This window comes from Strix uralensis, chromosome 23, assembly GCF_047716275.1.
Source record: "Strix uralensis isolate ZFMK-TIS-50842 chromosome 23, bStrUra1, whole genome shotgun sequence".
NCBI lineage: Eukaryota > Metazoa > Chordata > Aves > Strigiformes > Strigidae > Strix > Strix uralensis.
The window spans coordinates 8,600,205-8,610,071 of NC_133994.1; the positions used below are offsets into that span (position 1 = coordinate 8,600,205).

The window sequence follows — 9,867 nt, forward strand, 5'->3', positions numbered from 1 at the left end:
CTGGCCCGGAGCTGCCGGCGCCGTTGAGGGACCAGGAGCCGGAGAAATGTGGAACCACCACAGATTTTATTTAAAAAAAAAAAAAAAAAAAAGTGGTTATTCGATAATAAATAACAAAAGGGTTAGAAAAGGAGATGGGCGGCAGATGGCGGGGGGGCTGGGGGTGTCTGTGCGTGCCGCCTCACTCGCCGGAGCCCTGCATCTGCTTGCAGAAGGAGTCAAACTGCTGCTGCTCCAGCTCTGTCATCACTCGGTTGAGGGCGTAGATCTGCGGGGAGGGGACAGAGAGAGGCGATGGGGGCAGGTTTGGCCCCAGCGTTGCCGTCGTCCTTCCCCCCCCCAACCCCCGGGGTCGCTCACCTCCGCCCTCTGCCGCTGCTTCAGCTCCTGCTGGGCTGATTTCTGCTTGGCCTTCTCCAGGCGAGCTGCCGGCTCCCGGGGCTTCGGCCTCTCCTTCCGCCCCCCCGCGCTCGGCTCCATGGCTGGGGGGGGGGGTGGGGGGGTGGTGGTGTCACCCCAGGGCCACCCCCTCTTCTGCCAGCCCCACTGCCCCTCCTGACTGCCCCCAGCCCCACGGACAGCCCCCCATGTCTACCCCTGGGCCCACAGCTCCCTTGGGCCTGGAGCTCTAACCCTGCCCCACGGCGCCCCCCCGGATCTCATCGCCCCCTCCCACCCCACCAACCAAGGGTCACACAGGGCCGCCTCCTGGCGTCTTGAGACCCACAGGGCGCCCCCACACTCCCCCCAGGCATCCTGAGCCCCTCAGGCGCCCCCCCCCCACACCCCCAGGCATCCTGAGCCCCACAGGTGCCCCCCCCAACACACCCCAGGCACCCTGAGCCCCACAGGTGCCCCCCCACACACTCCCCAGGCATCCTGAGCCCCACAGGTGCCCCCCCTACCCCCCCCAGGCATCCTGAGCCCCACAGGTGCCCCCCACACCCCCCCCCCCCAAGCATCCTGAGCCCCTCAGGCGCCCTCCCCCACACCCCCAGGCATCCTGAGCCCCACAGGTGCCCCTCCCCACACCCCCCCCAGGCATCCTGAGCCCCACAGGTGCCCCCCACACCCCCCCCCCCCAAGCATCCTGAGCCCCTCAGGCGCCCCCCCCCCCACCCCCCAGGCATCCTGAGCCCCACAGGTGCCCCCCCCAACACCCCCCCAGGCATCCTGAGACCCACAGGCACCCCACACACCCCCCCTCAGGCACCCTGAGCCCCACAGGTGCCCCCCCACACACTCCCCAGGCATCCTGAGCCCCACAGTTGCCCCCCCACCCCCCCCACCCCCAGGCATCCTGAGCCCCACAGGTGCCCCCCCACACACCCCCCCAGGCATCCTGAGCCCCACAGGCTCCTCCCCGTAACACTCCCCCGTGCCCCAGCCCCTTCAGCTACCCCATAACGCTCCTTCACCGACGCCACAACAACACGCCCAAGCCCCACACACCCCCGCCGTCCTTTGGGTGCCGCCGCCCCTCAGTGCCCCTTCATCCTCCCCTTCCCAGCTACCGGGTCCCCTCAACGCCTTCCCACCCCCCTTCGCGATTCCCGGTACCGGCGGGGCCGTGCCCGAGGCAAGATGGCGGCGGCGGCGCCCCGCCCGCTCGGCGCATGCGCGGACGTGCCGTCGGCGCAGTCCGCGCCCGCGCGCGCACCGCCCCTCCCAGCGCGCATGCGCGGACCCCGCCGGGCGGGAGGGTACAACAGTGCCCCCTGGCTGGCGGGAGGGGAACCGCGGGGAGGGCGGGACCCCCCCTACACATCAATCACAGCCCCTATAGATCACAGCCTCGTATAGCCCCCCCCATCTATAACCCTCCCCCTGGACAGCCCACCGCTCTGTATCCCATGTCCTGTATAGCACACCCCTATATATACCACAGCCCCTATACAGCCCACCCCCTACACATCATCCCCCCTATAGAGCGCAGCCCCTACACAGCCCACCCCCTACACATCATCCCCCCTATAGAGCACAGCCCCTATACAGTCCACCCCCTACACATCATCCCCCCTATAGAGCGCAGCCCCTATACAGTCCACCCCCTACACATCATCCCCCCTATAGAGCGCAGCCCCTATACAGCCCACCCCCTACACATTGTCCTCCCCATAGAGCGCAGCCCCTACACAGCCCACCCCCTACACATCATCCCCCCTATAGAGCGCAGCCCCTATACAGTCCACCCCCTACACATCATCCCCCCTATAGAGCGCAGCCCCTATACAGTCCACCCCCTACACATCATCCCCCCTATAGAGCGCAGCCCCTATACAGTCCACCCCCTACACATCATCCCCCCTATAGAGCGCAGCCCCTATACAGTCCACCCCGTACACATCATCCCCCCTATAGAGCGCAGCCCCTACACAGCCCACCCCCTACACATCATGCCCCCTATAGAGCGCAGCCCCTATACAGCCCGACACACGTGCAGGGCCCTAGAGCACAGTGTCACCCCTATATACATACACCTTCCGCAGCCCAGCCCCTCCCTGGAGGCAGCATCCCCTATACGGGAACTGCTCCTATACGTAGACAACCCCTGTATGGACCGCTGCCTGTCCCCCTGCCGTACCCCGGTACGGCATGGCGCAGTATAGCGTGGCACAGCACGGTGCACGGCGCTGTACATACGGCACAGCACGGCCGTATAGGTGACGTGGCGCAGCACCTACGGCGTCGCACCGCCCGACGCACTCCATACGTCTCGCCACGCTGCACCCCGGTGCCGTACGGCCACCCCAGCATCGCCCCCCCCGCCCCAGGGCTCTCCACCACCCAGCCCCTTCTCTCTAAATCCGTTTATTGCAGCAGCCCGGACCCCCCCCCGCACCCCCCACACCCCCCCCCCACCACCCAGCGCTGGGACCCTCCTGGCAGCACAGCACAAGGAGGGGAAAACGGCCGGATTCTGCCCAGCACCGGGGGCAGGATCAGCCCAAACCTCCACCAAACAGCGGGAAAACACCCGAGGGGGGGGCACACACACATCACCCCCCCCCTCCGTTAGATGCGAACGGTGTTGATGCGGAGGGGTTGGACGTTCTTCCCGTTGGCGTGACTCTGCCCGGGACTAAAATAAGAGCAGAGCTTGCCGGGAAACCTCTCCCGAAAGGTGTAGAGCCAGGACATGTCGTCGGCGTTGTAGAAGATGAGAAGCCCCTTGTCGTAGTCCAGGAAGACCCCCACCTTCTCCAACTTGCTCTTGACATTGAGCCGGGTCCAGGGCTCGGTGCAGGCGCTGTACTGGTTACCGTCGTGCATGACGATGCAATAAAAACCTCGGCTGGGTTGAATTTGGATGCTGCCTTTACGGGTGACGGCTTCGTGGGCCAAACCGATCATCCACTGGGTCTTCTCGGAGACCACCACCTCCCAGTAGTGGACCCCGCCACCGAAAGCCTCCGAACCCAAGACCGAGACCTCCACGTCGAAGCGTTTGGGGGAGTCCTGCAGCGGTTGGGGGTGTAGGTTGCCGTAAGCCACGATGGTGCAGTCGTCGGAGAGGATGAGGCGGTGGTGAGCCGTGCCGGGGTCCAGCGTCAGGGCTGCCGGCACTGCGGCACATGGGGACAAGGAGAGGGGGGACAAGCGTCAACGCAGCCCCCAGACCCAGCGTGGGGGGGCTCTGCCCCGCCGGTTTGCAAACCACGGTGGTGTGGAGGTCACCAGTGCGTCCCCATCCCTCACCGGTGCGCCCCCACCCCTCACTGGTGATGTCTCCATCCCTGTCCCTCACCGGTGATGTCCCTGTACCTCACCCGGAACTCCCCGCCAGCCCATCCCCGCACCCCTCACCGGGATGGATATCCTGGAAAAGGGATTTCCAGATGGTGTACTGCAGCGGCCCCATGTATTTCGAGGTGGGAAAGTCCTCGTAGGTCAGGTTGGTCTCGTGGATCTTCCCCTTCAGCCTGCGAAGGGGAGATGATGAAGAGGAGGGGATGACGTGGAAGACCCCGGTGTCACCCTGGTGTCACCCACCTCTCGGAAAGGGACGCGACGCCGGCTAAAAAGACGTGTTTGTCGGCTTCGGCCAAGCGCTCCTGGAGGATCTGGCTGCCCTCCTGCACCTTGCGGAGCTGCTGGCTGTAGCGTTGGATCTTCTGCTCGATGTCGGTCAGCGTCCGCGCCGTGTCCGCCTCCAGCTCCTCCAGCATCGCCTTCTGCCGCTCCCGCAGCAGCCGGTGCAACCGCTCAAAAGCCTCCCCGATAGTCACCCGCAGGCTCTTGGCTGAAGACTTTTGGGGTGCAGGTGGGTGTCAGGATGCCCCAAAACCTGCCCTGACCCCTCCATGAATCCATAATTCCCAAAATAAACCCCTACAGCCCCGTTAACCCAAATGATTCCGGATGCTCCAAGCATCCAAGGATGGATATTTGACCCCACGTCTCTATAGGAGACCTAGAAAACCCCTATCGCTGGTGGGGATGGAGAGAAAATTGAACCTCGCTGAAAGCTGAACACCTGAGCAAGGAGAAGGAGATAAATATAAAATAAAAAAATTAATGAAAAAGATAAAGAAAAGCAGCCCTGAAGGAAATAAAAGGGATGAGCAGCCTGATGGGCGGCTTCGTCAACCTGCTGGTGTGTTTTGGGGTACCAGGCAAGGAAAAAATGGGGCAGATCCATGAAACTGTGGGGTTTGGGGTCTTTGCGGGTCCCCAAATCAGGTCGGTGGGGCTCGGGGCTGGGGTGCTATCAGGGGGCACAGCCACGTCCCCTCTCGTACCTTGGTCTCGGCCAGCTGCCGTTTGAGGAGGTGCAGGGCTTCGGTGTGGCCGCGCTCACTCTCCTGCAGCCCCTGGAGCTGCTCCTTCAGCTCCCGCTGAAAAAAAAACCCACCATAAAATAGGGGATTTTGGGGGAAAAAAGGGATCCTGGCAGGCAGCTTTCCTGCCAAAACTCAGCTGATGGGGTATGGGGGTCGTGGGGAAGGGGGTGGCAGGGGCATGGTCGGTCCTTGCTGGCATGGGGGTCCCATCCAGGGCAGAGCAGGGGGGCAGGTAATGGCTTGGGGGGGGCAGCTCAGCGGATGCATGGCTGGCTGGTTTGGGGGTCCCCAAGGACCCCCAGTGCGGATGGAGAAAGGGGGGATCCCGTGGGGGCAGCCACAGAAGTGCCTGTGGGTTGATGGACGGACAGAGGGATGGGAGGAAACCACAGGACTGACTGAAGGGGTGCAGGGACAGACGGACAAGAGCCAACACACAGAATCCCAGAATCATCTCAGTTGGAAAAGCCCTTGAAGCTCCTCCAGTCCAACTATGAACCTCACCCTGACCGTTCCCAACTCCACCAGATCCCTCAGCGCTGGGTCAACCCGACTCTTCAACCCCTCCAGGGATGGGGACTCCCCCCTGCGGTGGGTGAGGCAAGGTGGGGACGGACAGACGGAGCTCAGAGGAGCAGCTCAGGGCAGGGGCTGCTGGAGGGATGACGCTCCGTGGTCAGGGAGGAATGGAAAGAGGGATGGACGGACCCACCTGCAGCTCCTCGAACGCATCGTCCACGTTGGTGACCTGGTGCTGCTCGTGCACGGCGGGCTCGTCGCAGAAGAAGCAGACGACGGCGCGGTCGGTGAGGCAGAAGAGCTTGACCTTCTCGTGGTCCTTGCAGGGGAAGGGGCTGCGTTGGGCACCCAGGATGGCGTCCAAGGGGAAGGCGCTGTAACGCTCCACGATGTTGGCCAGCTTGAGGCTGGGGGCCAGGGTGGGTTCGGCGAAGGTTCGGCGACACTCGGGGCAGTCGCGGGTGCCCTGGGGCTCCTGGCGCACCCAGTGCTCGGTGATGCACCGGCGGCAGAAGTAGTGCTCGCAGCCGAAGCTCACCGGGTCCTGGTAGATGCTCAGGCAGATGGAGCAGAGCAGCTCGTCCTTCAGGCTGCAAGCCATGGCTCGGGGCTGGGGGAGAGGCTGGGGGGGGGCAGACGGTAAAGGGGGGGGTCTGGGGAATGGGGGGCCTGGGTGTGAGGCTGCTAATGAGGGGGCTGGGGGAATATGGGGGGAACTGGGGGTCAGGTGGGGCGGTGGAGAGGTTGCAATGGGTGGGGGGGGATTGGGGGTGAAGGTGATATGGGGGAGCCCGGGGGGGCTACAATAGGGCTGCAATGTCGGGGGGCACTAGGGGTGAATCTGGTGTGGGGGACCCGCGGGGGGCTGCGATGGGGGGGACTGGGGGTGAAGATGATACGAGGGAGCCCGGGGGTGAGGCTGCGACGGGGGCGCCCGGGGGAGCGGCGGCGGTGGGGCTGCAAGGGGGGGCCGGGGTGAGGCTGAACGAGGGGGGGACCGGCAGTGAGGCTGCAACGGGGGGACCCGGGTTCGAGACTGCCCCTCCTGCTCCCGTCAGGAGCGGGGTTCGAGACCGCCCCCCAGCTCCGCGCCCCGCCAAGCTGCGGGTTCGAGACCGGCTCCCGCCAAAGCCCCGGTTCGAGGCCTCCCCCAACTGCCGGGTGCCCGCTGCCCTCACCCAGCCGGTGCCGGTGCCGCTACCCGGTTCCCAGTGCCGGTGCCCGGGGAGGGGAGGAGCGATCCCGCCGCCGCCGCCTCACAGCGCGCCCCGCCGCGACGGGCGGGGGGTGAACGAGGAGGAGGAGGAGGAGGAGGAGGAGGAGGAGGAGGAGGAGGAGGAGGAGGAGGAGGCGGGGCCTGGCGGCACTTCCTGCCCCCCCCCCCCCCGCAGCCCCGGTGGTGCCGCCCCCGCCCCATTGTCCCCCGCGCGGCGCGGCCCCGCCGGCGCGTACCACCGCCCGCCCGCGGGGGGGGCGCTTAAAGGGGCCGCGCTGCCGTTTGACGCTGGGGCGCTTAAAGGGGCCGCGGCGGAGGGGCGATCCCCGGAGCTCCGGCCGGCGGCTCCAGCTCCACCCTCGGCCCCGCGGCACCTCCACCCCGTGTCCCGGCCCCTCCAGTCATCCGTCCGTCCGTCTGTCTGTCCAGCCGGCCGCCACCCGTTTGCCCACCCAGCCCTCTGTCCGTTCTTCTGTCCCTCCACCCGTCCACCCATGTCCCACCCCGTCCCTTAACCCTTCCATCCATCCACTTGTCCTTCCGTCCTTCTGCCCCTCCATCTGTCCATCCTCTGCCCCTCCATCCATCCTGTTGTCCCTCCGTCCCTCTGTCTGTCCATCCCTCCATCCCTTTGTCCCTCCATCCCTCTGTCCCTCCGTCCATCCCCAGCTTTCTGGCCCCACCAGCACTGCCCCATCCCAACAGGGACAAGGGACAGGGGACACCACAGGTGACACTGACACAGGTATTGCTGAGAAAACACCATTTTCCACCAAATTTTACCAATTTGGCCAAAAATCACGTTGAGAGGAGCTGTGGGTGACAGGCTTCCGCTGTCCCCTCCTATGTCACCGTGATACTCGGCTGCGGTGACCTGTGGGACCTACGGGGACCGGTGGCCTTTGCCAGCCCTGGCTGCCCCACGGCAACACCGGTTGCCCCACGGCGAGGCTTCCCCTCGCCCCAAAAGACCCTGGGGGACCCTGGGGACCCGTTTGCTCCCCGCCGAGGAGCAAGCAAGGCAGAGGAGGTGTCCCCCCAAAACCCCGGGGCAGGAGGGGGATGGCGGGCAGGGGACGAGGGGGCCTGGGGCCAGGAAGGTGGAGTTGGGGACACACACACACACACACACACGCAATTCCCGGGGGGGGTTCAGCCGCATATTTTGGAGGCGGCGTGAACGCCTGGCCGTGAGCCAAAGGGAACAAACTCCTCGGCTTTCACCGCCGAATCGCCCCGCTCTGGCTGCTGGCACCCCCCTTTTCTCCACATCCCCCCCAGATCCCTTCCCCTCCTTTTGGGGAATAACCACCCGCTTTGTTCCTCTTCCCGACAGGCCCAAAGAGCTTGGGAAAAGCCAAAAAAACAAAACAAAAATATATATAAAAACCCCGCATGGGTTTGGATTTTTTTCTGCTTGTTTTTCTGCATTAGGAATTCAGGTCTTGTCTCCCCTCGGGGACCCACCGGGGACCGAGGAACGGCTGAAATTATATCATCAAAGCCACGCCGGCGAGCAGGGATGGGGCCAGCTCTGCCGGAGAAAAAAAAGAAAAAAACACCCTTTTTTCACCCCAAATCCAGCCACGCTCAGATTCAGGGCTGGGGGGGGTCCCATCACTGGTCGTTAACGGGTTATTATTTAATTTGTATCCCAAGCGTGTGGCCAAAATACCTGGGAAATCGGGGTGCTGGAGAGCATCGTCCTGCCGGACCACGTGGCGGTCAGCCGGGATTGCCGACGCTCATCCCGGCGGCTCGTTAGGCAACGAGGGGAAACCACGGGGCAGCTGTGTTTGGGCAAACAGGGAAATTAATCCCGTTTAATTAGTAAATTGGCTTCGTTACCTCTTGGTAACCCCGGTGCGAGCCGGGGGGGGCTCCGCTGTGCCTTGATTACTGGTTTTTTTTTGGGGTACACAGCTCCTTCTCGGCTCTGGCGTGTCAGAGGATGCCAGGACGGGGCGAGGGTCTGGACGATCCAGCAAAGCGCTGTGATGCGCCCGCCGGGCAGGGAAAACCCGGCTCCTTCCCACGTGTGCCGCGTGTGCCGGCTCTGCCCGCGGGATGCTGGCGGGAAGGGAGGCCCCTGAGCCGCGGTGCTGGAATTTTCCCCCCCCCCTCCACCACCGTTGCTGGATGAAACGGTGCTGCCGGCGGGATGGGCACGCCAGGACGTGCCCGCTTGGCTCTCGGCATGCGTGCCTCCATCCCAGCACCAGTTTTTCTCCTCGACGGAGCCGAGGCAGAGCGCCGGGAGCATCCCTCACCATTTGAGACCTCCTGTTACTGGAGCCCATCGTCTTGCTGGGTTTTAAGCCCGTCCTGGCTAGGCTCGGTTTAAGGAGTCCCCTCCTAAGTGCGTCGCGGGGAGGGGTTTTAGCCAAAGCCACCGCACACCTCCACGGAGAGCAGAGGACGCACAAAGCCGCCCCACGCTGGCGCTTTTCATCTCCTAAGTGCTTTGCAAACATTAACTAATTAATCCTAATTAACTCATTACTTAATTAGAACCAAACGGCCCTCCCATTTACAGGGAGAAGGGTAATTCATGCACCCTCATTCCACCCCCCCGCCCTCAAACACCCCAAAACCTCCACCAGCTTCACGCCAGTATCAGTGAGGACCTTGGCGCCCGGCCCTCCCGATCGTCGCGAATCCGGGATGAAAAACCCACTTTATGGATTCGCTGAGAAACCAGCAATGAGGATTTTCACCCATCCGGCCCAAGCAGCAGTGGGAACGCCGGCATCACCAGTGCCCAGTGTGGCCACCCGTCATGGGGGAACCTCCTCTGGGGCAGGCGGTGGGTGCTTTCACCAGCTTTTTGTGGAAAAAGAGGGATTTCTTGGGAAGGAAACAAGGAGTCGGTAGGGATGGAGGCGCTTTGGAGAGGCATTTCCCAAGGGATTTCCTTCCCGGTGTCCTGCAGTTGGGGACAAAGACTTTGGGGACACCAAAAAAGCTGGCCGGGAGCCCCACATCGCCCCTTGGGGACCGTGTTTTCCCACCGGGCCATCTCAGGTTGCCCTCCAAACGACATCTCCCTTTCTCCACCGAGGCGACCAGAGGGGTTTTACAAAGGGGTTTTACTGTGCCGGACGGATCCGGCTTCACGGCGATGCCGAGATGGGAAGGAGCCGCTGTTCCGGGGGGGGCGCGCAGGTGTAGCGGCCCCGCAGCTTTGCCGAAACCCCCGCGGCGGTGATTTGCGGCGGTGATTTACCTCCGCTCCTGCCTTCCCCTCCTTTTAATCGCGGTTGGATCTATCCCGGGGGCAAAACCAGCCTTGGAACCCTATATTTTTGGAAGGCGAGCGCTTATTTCCTCCATTTTGCAACCCGGGTT

The 9,867-nt window shown here is 63.8% G+C and overlaps 2 protein-coding genes across 3 annotated transcripts; both read right to left on the bottom strand.

The window, feature by feature from the left end:
• Positions 1-47: 47 nt before the first annotated feature.
• SVBP (small vasohibin binding protein) lies at positions 48-1,675 on the bottom strand. Of its 2 annotated transcripts, none has more exons than XM_074893052.1 (3): positions 1,561-1,675; positions 361-482; positions 48-268 (listed from the first exon to the last, which is right to left on the bottom strand). In XM_074893052.1, exons 1-3 carry the CDS (start codon positions 1,616-1,618, stop codon positions 182-184), a joined length of 267 nt encoding a protein of 88 aa, XP_074749153.1. In that variant the 5' UTR covers positions 1,619-1,675; the 3' UTR covers positions 48-181. The 2 variants fall into 2 exon arrangements, with proteins under 2 accessions (XP_074749153.1, XP_074749154.1); XM_074893053.1 differs by lacking the exon at positions 1,561-1,675 and adding an exon at positions 1,453-1,531.
• Positions 1,676-2,874: 1,199 nt separating this feature from the next.
• TRIM62 (tripartite motif containing 62) lies at positions 2,875-6,590 on the bottom strand. Its single transcript, XM_074893046.1, has 6 exons — positions 6,482-6,590; positions 5,497-5,925; positions 4,743-4,838; positions 3,994-4,250; positions 3,808-3,923; positions 2,875-3,566 (listed from the first exon to the last, which is right to left on the bottom strand). Exons 2-6 carry the CDS (start codon positions 5,902-5,904, stop codon positions 3,016-3,018), a joined length of 1,428 nt encoding a protein of 475 aa, XP_074749147.1. The 5' UTR covers positions 5,905-5,925; positions 6,482-6,590; the 3' UTR covers positions 2,875-3,015.
• Positions 6,591-9,867: the final 3,277 nt, after the last annotated feature.